Raw genomic sequence first — 19,465 nt, forward strand, 5'->3', positions numbered from 1 at the left:
CTTATATTCTACTACACTCATTTAATACCTATTTTTTTTTCTATCATATCGTCATCATATCACTCTATTTTATCTAATACTCTTTCAAGAACTCGAGATATATACATCTAAAAGAGTTTCCAACAAAAAAAATTTGTTTATATTTACTATTTGTCAATGTCTTATTAAACTTTTATTTAATATTTTCTAATTAACTAGTTTACTTATACTTGAAACGAAGTCATGTTTCCCAAGACATGTATCATTCTAGATAATAATAATATATAACTACATACGCCAAATATATAAAATCAAATTGTAACATTAAAAAATCATGATTTTAATAATACAAAATAAATAAAAAATAACACATTTATATTTGTGAGCAACATTAAAATATTACGGATAGACTAATAAAAGTGTCTAATTCCACAAGTAGTCTTGTTTTGGACAAAATTTTGAAGTCACCTTTCATTTCATCTATTTTCAATGGGGTACATGAAGAAACATTTATATCAAACTGCATTTTGTATTAAAATGCTTGATTATAATGAAAACCCAACCTTCTTACATATAACACATAAACTCCAACAACACTTTGTTTGTATCATTCATTTTCTTATTGAATGAAATTCCCGTTAATTATACCATATTAAAAATCTATCTTTACAAGAATTTGATCCAGAAAAAGAGTAAATGATGAAAATAGTGTTAATGTGAATGATACTTGTGGTATCAAACAATAGATGATAACTCCTGGTTTTGTTGAGATGCACATGAATTATAACCTTGGTGTGTCTGGTACTTCTACACAATCAGCTTCCTCCATAACTAAAGGATGAATGTCAGTAGAAGGATTATATTGTTGAATGACCAAAACTGATGCAGTAGTTGAGAAACTTGAAGAAGCCATATAACTTCCAACAGGTCCAAGCTCAGGACAATCACTTTTAGAAACCAAAGGTGCTACTGGTGGCATTCTACCAACCAATATCAAATTACTTCTATTCAATTCCTGCAATGCTGTTTCAATATCACCTTTACTGTTAACCAACCTTTCTTCATACTTAATTGATTCTTCATTGTTGCTTTTTACTTTGAAGAACTCATTCCACATTTGATCATCTTGGTTTTTAGTACCATCATTGCTATGTGTACTTCCATCAACATCATCGATCACTACTTTTTTAATCTTGTCTGATGCTATGCCGATTAATTTTGCACCAAATGACAATGTTTTCCCTGGTAGACACATGAATTTGACAACACTGAGCAAGATTCCAGGGTGTTCTGCTATTCTCATTCCATATGCAAGTGCTTCATTATCATCACGTCCTCCGAAGTAAACCACAACAATTTTGAAACAAACATCGCTCGCTTGAACTTGGCTTGTTCCTCCAAAACCACGATCAACCAAAATTCCAACTGAACAAGGTGCGTGACTCAACACAAGCTCATTGATTACATGGAACGAATGACCTAATATTTGAGATATAGTTAGTTAATGATTAAATACGTCACTATAGATATAGAAGGACCAAAATCCTCTACTGTTATATGGTACAACAGCTGTGAGAATTATTAGATTTAGATATAGAAAGTTTTACTTCACTTTCTGTCTCTAAGTCTAATAGTCTTCATAGCTGTAGTACGATACAGATGTAGAGGATACACATATAGAGAGAGTCTTTTATATTCGTTATTGAAACATACCTAATGACTCCATTGTTCCATCAACACGTTGATGTTTATGGAATGGGAGGATGATTATGGCGGCACGCTTTTGATGAGCACTAGTACAAATATCTTCATGGATGTTACTGAGAGCAGAGATTGCAGTCATAGGACGAACATTGACGCTGCTCAATTTTCCATAAGTTTGGAAAGCAATGACCATTTGATCTTCATCGTTCTGTTTGTTGTTCCAAAATGGCATGCCATTGTTACGTGCTTTGTGAACCATAGAGATAGCTGAAGATCTTTCTGAGAGTTCCATCAAGTGCATTGCGTATATGCAAACTCTTCCTCTCTTTCGGGTTCCTCGGGAAGATTCTACAAGGTTGATTAGTGTAGGAATGTTGCGGGTGCTGTGGAAACATGCCAACACTCGAAGCTCTGAGTCAAGGTCTCTGCGTTGAATTGTTTTGTGTTTGTATGGTGCTCCTCTTCTAGCTGGTTTATACACTGCCATCACTAAAGGAGTGGTGATGAATGTCGTGAACAATGCCATCAGAACACAAATTGCAAATGATTGGTCATTTAGTACCTGCATATGTAGTTCAATGATTCATTAATAAATAAAATGTTTTCATCACAATTGCATATGCTTATGGAAAACAAGTTTTTTTGTTGTGGAAATTTGATGTGAAAATAAGACAGGTAGGTAATCTTATTTGAGGATATATAGAAAAATGTGGTACCTTGCGATCCTTTCCAATGTTGAGAACAATAAGCTCCACCAAGCCTTTAGTGTTCATGAGAAAACCAAGTGCTAGTGATTCTCTAAAAGGAACCTTGCATAGTAATGAAACTGTGACTGTGCCAACGATCTTTCCAAAACAAGCATTGAATATAACAAGTACTAGTAATGCCCAAGAAACCCCTCCACTAATAGTTGCAACATTAGTCTTCAAACCACTGGAAGCAAAATAGAGTGGCAAGAAAAGTCCTGACACAAGATCTTCTATCTTCTCAATCAACACACCAGCAAAAGGACCATCCTTTGGCATAATTATACCAACCACAAAAGCACCAAACAAGGCATGAATTCCAATAGTATCAGTTATAAAACTACAAGCCAAAACCAATGTCAATGTGATGCAAATATAAAGCTCTTTCACAGGTTCACCCACAGGGGAACGCCTAGCCATAGAAACAAGCACAGGTCTAATAGCAAACACTGCGAAGAGGATAAAAGCCGCGCCGGATAGCATGACCCAAAGAGAAATCCACGGGGACGTGTCATTGCCGGATAAGGCTATGGCGAGGGCTAGAAGTATCCAAGCAGCGACGTCGTTGACAGCGGCGGCCGACATTGCTATACGACCGACATCGGTGGTGAGGAGTTTAAGCTCAGCTAGGATTCTAGCTAAGACGGGAAATGCAGTGATTGAGAGAGCAACACCCATGAAGACAAGGAAAGGGATTGGTTCAGCACCTTGGGAGATTGTGGCTCTAAGAGCAACAGATGTTCCAATTCCAAGAACAAAAGGGACAGTTATACCACAAAGTGCAATTCCTAAGGCTTTATGACCTGTTTTACGGATTGAACGCATGTCAAGCTCAAGACCAACTAGGAACAAAAAGAACAAAAGACCAATGTTGGCTAGTGTGTCAAGAACAGTTAAACTTCTCTTTGGAAAAACTGTGTCTAGAAATTTTTGGCTTCTTCCAATTGCTGATGGTCCTAGTAGTATTCCTCCCTGCAATATTGAATATTTAATTTCACATAACCAAAATAATATTAAAAAAACTGTTTAATTTCCAATGGAGATCTTTCTAATAAATCATCATGTATAGGATAAGATGGGGACAAACAAAAATTTGTTTCATATTGACGAATAATACAAATGTGAATGAATCGAGAAGTTGCATGGAAATGAAATGAATGAAAAAAAGATTAGAATGAAGGAGAAGAAAAACTTACAATGATTTCAGCAATGACACGGGGTTGTTTGAGGGGTCTACAAAGGAAAGCAATGCATCGAGTAAAGGTGACAACGACAACAATTTGAAGAATCAAAAGAGGAAGTGCAAAATCAAGAGGGTTTTCATGTTGGAACGCCCCATTAGACACGGCCTTCATTGGTGCAAGACATGTCGCATTGGGCGTTGCCATGATGTTTGATTACAATGTTCCGGCAGCACCCCAAAGAGCACTGCAATCATTAATGTTGTTGGTCATTCTATCATATATATATATATAATCAATTCAACGTTGCCTTTCGTCACATAAGTAGCAAAAATAAAGGGATGAGTCATAAAACTACACTATTTATTACATTATATTGGTGGCATACAGATAAGACAAAAAAATTAAATTAAATAATAATAATAATAATGTTACAGCTTTTCTTTTTTGTCAATAATTTAATGTTACAGCTTATCCTTTACAACAAGGTGAAATAGGTCAACGGAAACCACGGCATATACTGCTGCTTCTATGTGTGGCGTAGAATAAAAATAAATAGATATACTGAGATTGAATTTTTACTATATTCAGAAATTTTTAAAATAAATTTGAGTAATTAATTACGTATATTATGGTTAAATAATGAGATCAGGATGAGTATTTATTGTTTTTTATTATGGGATTTTTCTCTCTGTATGGTAGGATTTGGAATTTATTATTTTTGTTACATAGATTTTTGCTCTTTCGGTTACGAATTAATTAATGGACCATATATATAATATTTGGATGGCTACCAAAAACTACAACATGCGTCATCATGTGTAGGGGACACTAACCTCTCTAGGTATCGTCGTTATCCATCGTTACCTTTGAATTTATATATAGGAGACATCATATTGTGGGATTTATTGGGATACCATATTGTGGGATCGATTTGGTAGAGATTAATGAGTTGTTACGAAAGATTGATCAAAAGATCGTCTATTATTTAGTAGAGATTATTACAGTGAGAATGAAAAATAAACAAATTTTAAACATTTATGTTAGTTTCACTTTCTTATCCGCGTTTCCTTGTAAAAAAAGGAGGACAACATGAATTTAATTGATTGCAATGTTTTGTAATACAGGTGAGCTAGGTATGTAATTTTAATAAATAACTATCGAATATGAAGTATAATTACTTTTTTTTTTGACAAAAAAAATAAAAAATACAACTACCTTGATAAGAAAAAGAAAGAAAAAGAGCTATCTAATAAAAAAGATAACTACCATAAAATTAATTAAAAAAATAACTATAAAAAATGAAAATTTGTTCTAATTTAATTTTTATTTAACGTCATTATTTAAGACAAGTAAATTTAACAAAAGAAATAATGAAATAACTACAAACAAATAAAAAATTAAACTGCATATTTTTTGACAAAAAAAATAAGAAATAACTATGTTATCAAAAAATAATTAACAAAAAAACAATGTTGTCCTCCTTATTTCTTACCATTTCCAAATTATAGGGCATAACAATGACAATTTATTAATTCAAAATTTCAACACAACCTTTTATACTATTTTATAATCATCATTATTATTATTTTATATGCAAAACAAAATCATTCAATCACATATTATTTTTTCAACTATATATTTTCTTTGATCTTCCAACTATCAACATAAGAAATGAGAACACTAACAAAAAAAAATAATATTAATAAAATTGGAACTATCTTCTTCATTTTTTTTTCAACCATACATCCTCTTTGATCTTTCAACTTTTAATATAAGAAATGAAAACACTAACAAAAAAAAATAATATTAATAAAATTGGAACTATCTTCTTCATTTTTTTTTCAACCATACATCCTCTTTGATCTTTCAACTTTTAATATAAGAAATGAAAACACTAACAAAAAACTAATATTAAAAAAATGAAAACTACCATCTACAATTTTTTTTAACAAAAACTAAAGTGTAAAGACATCACATAGCATAAATGACATCACAATAAAGTTGGTATGAAAAAAATACAAAAAATAATATTCAAAAATAGTACTTATTATTAATAAATATTAAAAATACACAGAATAAATATATATAATTGATGCATAAAAAAATGAAATAAATATATGTCAATGAGAAATATAAAACAAAACACGTAACTAAAATATGACAATAATACATAAAAAAAAAATATTAGACAAATATTTATTATTATTAAATATTTAAAAAAACAATGCAACAATCATCTCAATAATAAATATTAAAAATAACATAAAATAAATATCTGATAGTGATAAACATATATATGGGATGAATATTTAACTTTAATAAATATTTAAAATTAATTAGATAAATATTCTTCACTGATACATTAACACATGTAAAAGTACGATAAATGTATTTATAACAAATAAATATAAAAAAAATATATAAGATAAATATTTATCATTAATATATAAAATAAAATTTTTATTTAAAATTTGAACTACACACTTATAGAAATATCAACAACTCACAAATTTCTTGTTAGTTAATTAATTAAAATATAGAAAAAGAGAATCATATGAATGTGTTTGATTTGTAATGCTTTGTAATAAATTTTTTAAAAACTTTTTTTAGTTTTGTGGTAAAAGAAAAAAAAATAAAAAATGGAAAAACTTCCCGTATGTTTTTCTTTTAACTTTTGCATATTTAACCCATAATTTTTAAAAGATATATCAAACTTTAGCGACTAATATGTAGATATATATGATGGTAGTTAGTATCAATTTAATGAATACAACAAATTATGCTTTCAGAAAAACTCATTAAATAACTTGACAACATAATATATACTCCCGTCTTTAATAAAAAATATATATATTTGATTTCAAATTTGATATATTTTTTTTTAATTGTATTGACTATCAAAATAAACATATATTAGGCCACGTGTGAATTACCTTTTTTTCTGTTACTCAATGTGTGGAATATTTAAACTACAAAATAATATATTAAATCCTCATTAATATTTTGACTGATATTATATATATATGTATAGTCTGAATATTGAATTTCCATATGCTCTTCTCAATTCAAATAAAATATACTTTTATTTAATTTTCTAGTCAATACTTCAATTTTTATAATCAATATTAAATATAAGAGTGTAGTTATAATTAAATATTAAAATACTTCTTCAGTAAGGCTATATTTTTATTAAATAAGATAATTCCGTTATATTTTTATTTTCTAATTTTTTATATTATTATTATTTAATTAATTTTACACAAATTAAAATTAAATATTCAAAACTATTCTACTAAAGACCACGGCAGAATCCATGGATTAACTATTGACGTATTATTTGAAAAAGTTGGTACATAAACATAGGCGAAGAAGAGGGACATGATGCAGGTCTCTTGTTTTTTTTTTTTTTGCGTGGTTCAAAGTTTCAATTTCAACGATTCTGTTTTTTAATGGTCCAGCATGCATGATTCGAGTGTTGGTGTATGTGCGAGTGAAATAGTTTTAGACACGTGTTAGCAGTGAAGGGAAAAACCAACACGTGCTATATGAGTTCTACGCGTACGCTATGCATGTACAATTTGAAACGTAAACTTTATGAACCCATTTTTGATTATATAATTAGAACGGAGTAGAATGCATACAAGATGAAATGAAATTATAGATGCTTTACAATTTACATACCTGATCTGAAATGAAGCTTCGAATATTCCTTCTTCTGAAGAAAATTGAGGAAAAAGCTTGGATCGCTATATTTTCTAGATCTCGTGGCTTTCTTCAACTTTCACACTTTCTCGGCACTTTGATTTTGTGTTATAGTTTTGTATTAAATATATATATAAATAGAGTGTGGGTGTGGGTGACTGGATATTACTGTTGGTATGACGTGTACCGGATGGATAACAGTGCGTGTATTTTATTTCATCTACCCACCCTAACATGTTCTGTACTGTCCACTTTGCAGCCCGTAATTGGGAAAGGTGAATATCTTTTTTTGGATAAATCTTTAAAACATATTAACAATATCCAATCAATTAATTACTATTATTTGCTTGTTAAAAAACAAATCAAATACCAATATTTTATCTTAAGCAAAAAGTTTATTTCATTATTTTAATGAATAAGTTTTTTTATTTAATTAATTTCTTATTCAGTATTTTTTAATTATATCTAGAAGATTTATTAATTGTTGGATTTGATTTATATATAATATTATCCTTCAATTATAACTGTTATATTATTAAAAAATTAGATTTTTTATTATCATATTAAAATTTTAATAAGAACAACACATAACAATTAAATTTTTAATTTGTTAAATATATATTGTTAATATAATTTTTTTAAAACTATTAATTAATTGTAATCGTTAACTTATTAGTATTATTTGATTTTTAATATAATTAATTATAAATTTATTCACATGATTGACCGAATGGATAGAAAATTTTAATTCGATAGTAGATACAAATTAAATTTTGTTTCATTATGATTGAGTTACAATATATTTTCTTTTAAAATGTATAATGCTAATCTATATTTTAATTTATTTAAATAAATATATGTTAATTTTATCACGTTGACTATATTCGAGTTATTAAATTTTGGAAATTAATTTATTCAAAAAATAAACATAAATTAATAAGGTATGATTGTTAAATTTTGAGTTTAACTGAACACTCAATGCAAATAAATAAAAAAATTGACGAAATATCTAATTATATCTTCCGTACTATATAGATACTTATTTATATAAAAAGTTTATAAGTTAACATAAAAAACAGTACTTTGATGGTAAAATATAATTTATAAACGTGTAAAATATTTTCAAACTTAAAGATCAATTAAATGCTTAAATATTTTTGTGCCTAAAAAATTCTTAAATGTTTTAAGTGTGCATCGATTCAAACATTGATGGGCATCACTATACTAAATTCAAATAGAGAACCAAAATCATAACAATTATATATAGGCTAGTAACATTGCAATCTAAATAATGACAGCAAACATTTATTTTAATTTTTGATAAAACAATGAAAGACCGAGTCACTTTGATTCACATAATAAGATATAAATATTATAGGATATAAAATAAGATACTTATTATAATAACATAATAAATATTGTCTATCATCTATATTTGATAGGTTTTTTATAACAAAAAAAAATTACTATTTTATCTTATTATGTATTTGATATATATCTCATTATCATATTATTATATTTGATTTAAATAATAAAATTATTAGTCTGAACCAAATACATTGTATAACTTATAACATTTTTAATTTTTAAATATTATAAATTAAAAAAATATTAAAATATTAAAAAATTAATAAAATAATTATATTTAAAATAATCTATTAACATTATTAAATAAATAAATAATCATATTTTAAAAAAATTACGAGTAAACAAATAATTCTATGTTATTTATTACATATACTAAATAAATATATAATCTACATTATATGTACACGACAAAACTACTCATATTAAAAAAGTTATATTTGTGTTAAAAAATTGAATTTCTTTTATTTTTTATTATATAATTTTGAATAATATTTATTTAGATTATATAAAATGACAAAAATAATCTTGCAAAAAAATCACAAATATTTTTTAAAATTAATTATTAATATTTTATTTTTAAGTTTATTATCAAATTATATTGTTTTTTAATTTTAATTTATTAGGTTTCAACTTTTATAATTTAAATTGTATTTTACAAGATTAATAAATTAAATTATTATTTTTGTCGTATCTTGTTGATTTCTGACTCAACTCGTATTCTGGATAAATTTTTTAACTATAGAAATATGATAGGTTAGTATTTAAAATTAATTTATCATATTCTATTAATTGACTTTTTTTTTCAATACCCTCTTTTTAATTTTTTTTTACCAAAATACTTTATTTTCATATATACCAAAACACCCCAATTTTTTATACTAACCTATAAGTCGTCTTTGCAAATGGCGACTTCTTTAAGAAAATTTACATTAAAAAAAAATCAATTTCTTTTTTAAATAATATATATATATATAATTAAAATAATTCATAAAAAGACGCAAACACAAATTTTAAATTACATAGATTAAATTTTAAATTACATAAATTAAATTACATAGATTTAAAGTATATTTAGCTGTAGAAAAAGTTTATTGTCTCATGCTCCACGAAAGAATAACAATTTCTGTTGAGACAAAATCTCTCAATTGGTTTTAATGATAACAAAATTAATTAAAAGATTATGATTGTGTTAATGAATAATCTGTGCTTTTGAGTGCATTCATATAAGAAAACAGGTTATCATTCATTAAGGAAAAAGAAGAAAATTCTGAGTTAAATGATAAGTGTGGAAAATGTCGAGGATGGCCTCACAAGCTGGTGAAATTGCAGTTCTGCATCCTCGCAGATTTGAATTCATTAATCAAAGGCATAATAGTATTAAAGAATGAATTATTTGAATTCATTTATCAAAGGCAGAATAGTATTAAAGAATGAATTGTTTGATTCATTCAATAAAGGCAAAATACTATTAAAAATGTTTAAAGAAAGGCCTTTGAAGAAAAGTAGCAAGAATGCAAGAGAAATGTACGAGGAATGATGATCTTAGCATGTGCCTATAGTCAACATCTTGAAAAGCATCCCAAGACTTTATGAAAGCAACTCATCATGTCATAGGCAAAAGGCTATATGTACCATTATGTGTTTTAATAAGATTATAAAGTCAATCTTCAAAAAAGCAACAACAAACAAGTCTTAAATAAATTGATCACATGTCTTAAGGCAAGGAAAGAAGAAAGAAGGTCTTCACGTGAAGCCTTCACATAGCCTTGAAGAAAGGAATGAAAAAGACATCACATGTTCTTACAACGCATTAAATGGAGGAAAGAGAAAAAGCTCACATGTGAAGCTTTATGAAGGCATTGAAGAAAGAGAATGAAAACGACTCTACACAATATTCAAACATTAAAGAAAGGAAAGAGAAAATGACAACACATGTCCCCAAGTGCCAAGAAAACAGTACCTCGTACTTGAACATGGAATGCATATTTTCAAATGAGTTGAATGGCATTTTCGTAAATATGAAGAAAAACCTTGGCATTTCTCAAATGGATTTTCCAACGGTCATAAAAGGCTTGACTTATGAAATGAACATCACAAGACCTCTATAAATTGCAGCAAGCTGATCTTCATCAACACACAACACATTGCATTAAAAAAGATCAAAGATCTTAAAGCTTTCAAGAAGCAACATCCATTATATCTTCATACTTTCTACAAATCCTACATTAGATCTTTGTTAATCTTTTGAGAAAGTATTTAGAATCAATCACTCTCTTATCACACTGTAATTTCCACGTGAGGTACACTTGAAAATATTTGAAATCTGATTGTAAGCTTGGTGAAGCTTGAGAATACACAAGTTGTAATCATCCTCGGTCAGAGGTTGATCTGTTTGAATATTAGTGAAATCTCACAAGGGTGTGAGGATTGGAAGTAGTCATCTTTGGGTGAACCAGTATAAAAACAGTGTGTGTCAATCTTATATTGCTTATTCACTCTTTAACTCGTTTTGAATTTGAAGGTTTTGAAAACCCATCATCGGGTTTGCCATCCTCAGCAAGATGATAGTTTTTAAAACACTTGAAAACTACTTTTAAAACAGCAAAATTCCTATTCAACCCCCCTTCTAGTGATATTTAGCTACATCAATTTCGGTCAAAATGCATGACTTAGTGAGTATTAGATTTATCAACTTCAAATTTAATACTTCATAAAAAAATCAATATATATATATAATTAAAATAATTTATAAAAAGATACAAACACAAATTTTAAATTACATAAATTAAATTAATTAGATTTAAAGTATATTTAGCTGTAGAAAAAGTTTATTGTCTCATGCTCCACGAAAGAATAACAATTTTGAATATTATATTTACCAACTTCAAATTTAATCTTGTCCATGAAATCTCCCAACTTAATATTTAATATATGTAATTTAAAATTTGTGTTTGCGTGTTTTTATGAATTATATTAATTATATATATATATATATATATTATTTATTTTTTTTGTTAATTGAAAAAGAAAAAAAATTGTGAAAAATTATTTAAGGAAATTGTCATTTGCAAAAACGACTTATAGGTAAATATAAAAATAAGGTATTTTTATATATAATTTTAAAAAGAAAATATTTTAATAATTTTTTAAAAAAAGAGATTATTAAAAAACTCCTATTAATTCACCAAACACTGAATTTAATCGAAATAATATAACTATTCATATTTTGTGTCTTATTCTATTGATTAACCCAGTTGTTATTGAGTTATAGTTTTTTATTTCCCTATCATTTGTATTGTTACTATTTACTGAACGTGTTTTCTATTCATCTTATATGGTACGTTGCTTTTAGATATAAGATTTTTTTGGAAATTTTCTTTGTTATTTGTTTTAGCTAACCGAAGAAAAAAAAAAGCAAAAAATCAACGAAAAAATATTTTCAAAGTATTTATAAGTAGAGCTGTCAAAAACCCTCAACTATTAGGCCACATTAATTTTTTTTCTATTAAACTCTTAATATTATGCTCTATATAAAATAATTTTTTAAAAATCTCGGCCCATTATTTCATGGGGCCTAAGAGAGGGGGCTTATAGGCCCTAATATTTTCATAATATTGAGATTTTTTTTTGAAAAATTTTTGAATTTTTTTTTGGAAAAATTTTAAAATATATATTTTTTAAAAAAATTTGTGAAAAGAATAAATAAAAAAATCTCGAAACAAATCGATTTTTTAATCGAATAAAAAAATCAAAATTTTTTTATTGTTGAAAAAATCAAAAAAAATTATTTCTCGAAAAAATTTAAAAAAATATTGATTTTTTTTGAAAACGTGGGTTTATAGTCCCGCTAAGCCCACAAAATTTTAGAGGCTGAGACTTACTTTTTAGGGCCTTTTAAATCATAAATTTTTTTTACCCCTCCATCATGGACTAATAATTAGGGGACTTGTCAAATTGACGGCTCTATTCGTAAGCAAAGCAAAGTAAACTCTATCAGCAGAGATGAAATTATTTGTCATTTGGAAAGGTAATTATTTCATTTTTTAATTATTCATTATTTATTTATTAAATTATCTCATTGTTATTTTAATTCTTTTTATACTTCCTCATATATCTATATTACATGTCACTCTAAATTGTTACGCACATATTATAAATATCGTAAATAAATAAAAGTATTTAACAATATTATAAAATCATTAATTATCGAGCATTGTATATTATTTTGAATATATGATAAAGGGGTTTTTGATGCATATATCATTTTTTGAATTTTTTATCCCAAAATACTATAGTTTGAAAAAAATATACAGAAATGTCCTACTTTTTCGCCCCAATTGCTTATCGCAAGCTGGGGATGCGACCTCCTGAATGAGATTTTTTCTCATTTTAACAGATGGTCGCATGCGAACTTGTACTGTGACAAATTTTTTGTTGTTGCCATTTACAGGATATTTGTATTTATTATTAATTATTTTTATTATTTGAATAATTTAAAAATAATTAAAATATTTAAAAAATCAAAATACTATTATGAAAAATAATAATAATAAATTTAATAATATTATAAATTTTTATTATAATAACAATAATAATAATAATAACAATAATAATAATAGCAATAACAATAATAATAATAATAATAATAACAGTAATAAAATACATTAATAAATAATAATAATAATAATAATTTTTATAATATTCTAAATTTAATAAAAATAATAATAGTAATAATAATAATAAAGTAGATTATATTAATAAAATAAAATTAGTTAAATTGAACCAATAAAATACATTAAATTAAATTAAAAAAAAAAACAGAAAATTGAGAGGAAAAAATACATCAAATTTATATTTTATTATTATTATTATTATTTTCATTAATTTTTGTTTATTAGATAAGAAAAATAAGAAGAATTTGTTATAATAATGTGCCAAAAACGAGGAGGAAGTTGTTATACTAATTTGTCAAATCGGAAGAAGTTGTTATAATAATTTGATAAACCAAACAAATAGGTGTACGTGTGTTCGTGATATTTTCCATAAAATAACAGTGTATTTTCTTAACAACTTCCTCTAATAGTATTTTAATTTTTTGGCAAATTATTATAACAATTTTCTCCTATTTGGCAGGTTATTATAACAAATTTCTCTTCATTTTTTTATCTAATAAATAAAAATTAATGAAAATAATAATAGTAATAATAATAATAATAAAATATAAATTTGATGGATTTTTTCCTTGAATTTTCTGTACTTTTTTTTTAATTTAACGTATTTTATTGGTTCAATTAAATTAATTTTATTTTACTAATATAATCTACTTTATTATTATTATTACTATTATTATTTTTATTAAAATTTAGAATATTATAAAATTATAAGTATTATTTATTAATGTATTTTTATTTTATTATTATTATTATTATTATTATTATTATTATAAAAATTTATAATATTATTAAATTTATTATTATTATTTTTCATAATAATATTTTGATTTATTAAATGTTTTAATTATTTTTAAATTATTCAAATAATAAAAATAATTAATAATAAAAATAAATTTTTTTTAAATGGCAAAAAAAAAAAATCACATAAGAAGGCCGCATCCTCATGATGCTGTTAAAATGAAAAAAAAAATCTCCTTCAAGAGGTCGGATCCCCAGATTGCGATAAGCAATTGGGAAAAAAAAAAGTAGAACATTTCTATATATTTTTTTTCAAATTAGGACATTTTAAAATAAAAAATTCAAAAGAGGGATATATGGATAAAAACCCTATAATAAAGTATGATTGACTTGAAAATGATATATATATATATATGGGTGTGTGTCTGTGAAAAATATAAATTAAAGAAAAATAAAGGATAATAGTATAACAACCTTTATAACTTAAACTTAAAGGAAAAGCGAGAGAGAAAAATTCCTTCAAACATTCGTTTGCAGGCATGGTAAGTACTAAATACACTTTTCTTAAAATAAAAAAATTACTAAATATACCGATTTTCAAATATACATCTTCTATATATAAAAAGTCAAGCTTTTAAATGGGGCCACGTTTATCGAAAAAATCCGATATCAAATTATAAGAAAAAAATCGTTGTGATAAAACGGTTAAAGGACAATTATTGGTTTACAATATAAGTTTTAATAGAAATTATAATGTTACCATGACTGTATTCATTTAACACACTTTTTTTCAAAATAGTAAAAAAAAAATAATCTTCAATTTATAGGAATACACTTTCTATAAAATTGTGATAGAGGTGTAAAAAGTTATGTAGTAGAAATATTGATATTATTATATTCAATATTATATTTTGAATTTGAAATCTCTGTATATGAATTTTTGATGATATGATATTATTATATTTATAAACAAAAATAAATAAATAATATTTTTAATAATTTAATGATTATAATTAATAAATATTATAATTATTTTATATCATCAACATATATAAATTAAATTTATTAATAAAAGAATATGTACGAATCACATATATGAACAATGAACAAGTGATAGACAATATAAAAAATTGATAAATTACAAAATAAAAGAAACATTAAATACGAAACGTTATGTTTTTTTATATATAAGTATATTTTAAGTAATTTAAATTTTATTATTTTTTTGAAATAAAATTTTATTAAGTATGAATTACTCCAAAATATATACTTTTTTTTAATGTTTTTAGTGGATATTTGGTTTTATGATAAAATAAATAAAATTATATTTTATAATTTGTAAAATTATTTTGTTTTACCTCCCCAAATATACAGACTGTGATTGTCCGCAGTCGAAAAAGTATACATTCATGTAGCAGGTAGTTTTGGAAACATTGATTCAAGATCGAACGGTTGATATTTAAAGTAAAATATTAAAATTTTCAAAATCAAAATAAATATTGATTGTCCGATGTTAATTTAATAACTTTAAAAGTGTAACGTCGTGAATGTGGTCTTCATTGACCTCATGGAATTAATATATATATATTTGTTTTTTCCCTTTTAGCTATTTAGACATCTCCGTACAAAAATAAACGCCGATACGACATACTCTTTACGTCACATCAAAACATATTCTATATATGAGACAATATTTGTTCTCTTTTTCAACTATACTAAGGTTTTAGATTAAAACAAAACAAAAAACGGCCACAAGGCATAGCCTAAACTGAAGCACACTCATGGAAGATTTGTCAAAGGTAAAACATCTGATGACTCTGTTTCTAGTAATTGGATTGTGCACCGTTGTTTCAGGCGCAAAACATGTAAACATCAGGAACAAATTAGGATCTGGCAACACCATGACTTTACATTGCAAATCAAAAGATGATGATCTAGGCGAGCATACTATAGCAAACGGTGAAGATTATGGATGGGGTTTCAATGATAATATTTTTGGAACAACACTGTTTTTCTGTAATGTAGCATGGGCGAAAGTTCCGGGGTATTATTTTGAGGCGTATACAACTGCTAGGGATAGTCTACGATGTGAAACTGGATGTTCTTGGATAGTAGCTGTTGAAGGGATTTATGGTTTAAATGGTCAAACAGGGTTGTGGGAATTCATTTACAATTGGCCAAAATGATTAATTCATTCAACGTTGCATATCAATCCTATGGGTAACAAGCAACACTAATTGTACCCTATGAGTTTATTATAATAAAATCATCCCGTGGTTTAGGTTTTTTCAAACTTTTCTCTCGATTATTAGCATTTTTCTTTTCATACTATTATATATATAAAATTTAGCGTGAATGATTTTGACACAAACGATCATGTGAAAGACATCAAAATATATTGTACTCATCTACAGTGTTGTAATTGCTTGGTGACATTGGATACTGACAAAGTGTTGGTTTTATTGGTCAAGGATTCTCAGCTTACTTAAGGGAGTATTCACTCAACAATTTCTCCTACCTTTGACTAACACTTCCCCGATGAATCGAATTCGTTGAAAGTGAATTACTGAGTTAAAATGAAATTGATACAAGAGTTGTTTTGGTTTTTCTAAGCAACAATTGGTACATGATTAGTGATATTGGATAGTAGTAAACTGTTGGTCATGACTCATGAATGAAGTCCTAAAATAACAAAAGATTAGTATCTATTTGAAAAATTAAAAGCCAACATTTGGCCAAACTCTATGATTTGTGGCTTCTCAAAACTAGGGTGAGCTCAACTTTGGGAAGTGAAATTGACACTTCTACCCGCTAATCCAAATAGAGGTTATACGAGTCTTTTCACTTGTATAAGATTTTACATTCATGATTTTTTTAATTTAAATATTCCTTTTTATAAAAAAAGTTAACCAAATATTCTACTTTGAAAAAATATATATTAAAATGTTCTATTTTTTTATTTTAACTTTTTAAAAATTGGAAAAATTGTTAATTAAATTAATAAAAAAGAATTAACATATTTAAAAAATAAAATTATATTAATAAAATTAAATAAAATACATTAAATTAAAAAATAAAATACATCAAACTTACTGCGATTTTAGCTTAACTTTTTAAAAAAAAGGATCTTTAGATTAAAAAATCCTCATATCAATTGTTTGGTTAATTAATAAAACTATTGAGAAACATTAACAGGTTGTCTCCGTCAAAATCTTAAAATATTGAATATATTTATATTTTTTTTATATATCATTCATTTTGTTTCACACTTAAATTCCAAAAAAAAGGTACATAGAATACAAGACAATGTCTGTTTGTTCATTTGCTATTATAATGAAAAAAAGGCATTTAGTGAATAGGTTCCTTTTGTCTTTAATCTTTATATGACAACGACGCCATTCACTTGAGAAGTGAGAAACAAGTAGTAATTTTACTGTTTTAGTTAGAAAAGTGCATGCCTCTGGGCCATCGTAAGGGAAGCAAACATGATTGCTTCACTTGCTGCCAAGGGACAAACCAAGCTGAAGAAGAAAACTTTAACTTCGTTTTGTCCACCCTCAGTTAGAAGCTTCACAGAATCACCCACTTCCTTTCTAATCTAACCTATAATAATAATAAATTAATAATCACTATCTTCCAACTCCACTGCACACTACCCCTATCAAATAGAGATCTATTGGGCCAAACAAGAAATGGAGTGTGATATCAGGGATTATGATGAAGTTGCACGGAGTAGTGGTTGGAAGGTTTTCTGTTAAATAGACAGTAAAATAATGTATGATCAGTGATTTTTCTGTTTTTCTTACTCTGTCAACTTCAAAAAAGTAGATGTCCACAATCAACTGCTTTTAATCAATATCTGATGCAATGCAACAAACAACACTGATTTAGTATTAGAGAACAAAACAGTTCTATTCGAGTCGAGTCCAAACTGCGTCATCTTTGCGACTGCTTTTAGGGTTGATGTGCAAAATTCCTCAATTATCCCTTTGTTTTAATTGATATGAATATTTTCTTTCAAGGCATATTAGTGATTTATTTTTATTTTTCAAGGGCATATTAGTGATTTAATTTTATTTTTCAAGGGCATATTAGTGATTTAATTTTATTTTTCAAGGGCATATTGATCATTACAATCTATTTTAAGTGACCTATTGTTTATTTTTCTTCTTGAGTGTGCACGCCTTGTATTCTGATTCTCTTTTCACTTGCAAGGAAGCCTCTGTTCTTCTTCTTTTGGATAGGCCACTGTTTTTCTCTGTGTTGGTTTCCTTTCCTCTGCAAAGTACTCAACAAATGGCATCATCATCATCATTATAATGATCCACTATCTCTGCCATTTTTCTTAATTTTGAGTATTTTTCTATTTTTGAAGATTAATGTATCCTATTGGAATTGAAATTATGACGTAATGTTTAATCTAAAAATATGCGTTTTGTCAATTGAACTAAAGACCTAATAACTTATAGGAATATTTAGTCTTTGCAATTGCCATCAGCTATAGCAGTTTTGAAGTCCAGCACTGAAGCAAGCTGAGATTAACAGCATATACTAGTTTATAAGTAACTAATCATTATGAAAAGTATCCTCAGCCACCATTGGTAGAAAATTCAATCAGTCACTACAAGACAAGAACAACTATTTCATCGAAATAACCAACAAATTAATAGTTCTAAAACAATTAAATCCATGACATCCCCTTTCCTTTACATATTTAGAATTTACAATCAAGGTTGCAGAAAATAAAAATTTAACTACAATATTAAAACTTTGTAGTACGATAGCCATAGAAACAAAATTGTAGCAGAAAATCACATTGAACCATAAACTATATATTGAAACTTCTGAAAACTCACGGTTGCCCCTGGGTCAACCAAACAAATGCCAAACTAAATTGCAAGAAAATGATCCATTGTCCAGAGTACACCAAGAAATCATGTAATGTAATGTAATTTACCTAAATTGACATAATAATTTGTTGCAGTATCATCAACTCATAGTTGTTAAACAAGAAACTTATATCCACTTAAGTGAAAAACTATGGATATAATCTAACACTATGTGCTAAATTTCCACATCCAATTGAAAATTGTGTAATCATTTGTTAAAATTTTACTTCTATCATCTTGATTTCATTTCATTTTGTCATCACCTACCAAATCTCTGAATTCTCCGGCGACGCAATTCATCCAAAGGAAGACCATCAGAATCATAATAATCACGGTCATTGAGGTTCCATTGAGAAGAAGAAGAAGATAATCCAGTTTCACTCCTACTAGTACCACACATCTCACACACACTCAACAAACCAGGATTGTCATAAGTACAAGCTTGACATCTCCATTCAACAGCACGCCGAGCAGCATTCCTG

At 26.6% G+C, this 19,465-nt stretch overlaps 2 protein-coding genes across 2 annotated transcripts in view; both read right to left on the bottom strand.

Moving 5' to 3' along the window:
* Nucleotides 1-414: 414 nt before the first annotated feature.
* LOC101503004 (cation/H(+) antiporter 19) lies at nt 415-7,411 on the bottom strand. The gene is made up of 5 exons (XM_004508004.4): nt 7,295-7,411; nt 3,626-3,857; nt 2,400-3,401; nt 1,693-2,245; nt 415-1,458 (listed from the first exon to the last, which is right to left on the bottom strand). The coding sequence occupies exons 2-5, from the start codon at nt 3,815-3,817 to the stop codon at nt 761-763; spliced, it is 2,445 nt and encodes an 814-aa protein (XP_004508061.1). The 5' UTR covers nt 3,818-3,857; nt 7,295-7,411; the 3' UTR covers nt 415-760.
* An 11,481-nt stretch (nt 7,412-18,892) lies between these two features.
* LOC101503327 (rhomboid-like protein 14, mitochondrial) overlaps nt 18,893-19,465 on the bottom strand; it is a 1,646-nt gene continuing 1,073 nt past the window's right edge. Inside the window, exon 2 of the mRNA XM_004508005.4 lies at nt 18,893-19,465. This exon is cut by the window's right edge and continues 626 nt beyond it. Coding sequence (XP_004508062.1) covers nt 19,243-19,465 — 223 coding nt within the window. The 3' untranslated portion in view covers nt 18,893-19,242.

Source organism: Cicer arietinum, chromosome 7 (genome assembly GCF_000331145.2).
Source record: "Cicer arietinum cultivar CDC Frontier isolate Library 1 chromosome 7, Cicar.CDCFrontier_v2.0, whole genome shotgun sequence".
NCBI lineage: Eukaryota > Viridiplantae > Streptophyta > Magnoliopsida > Fabales > Fabaceae > Cicer > Cicer arietinum.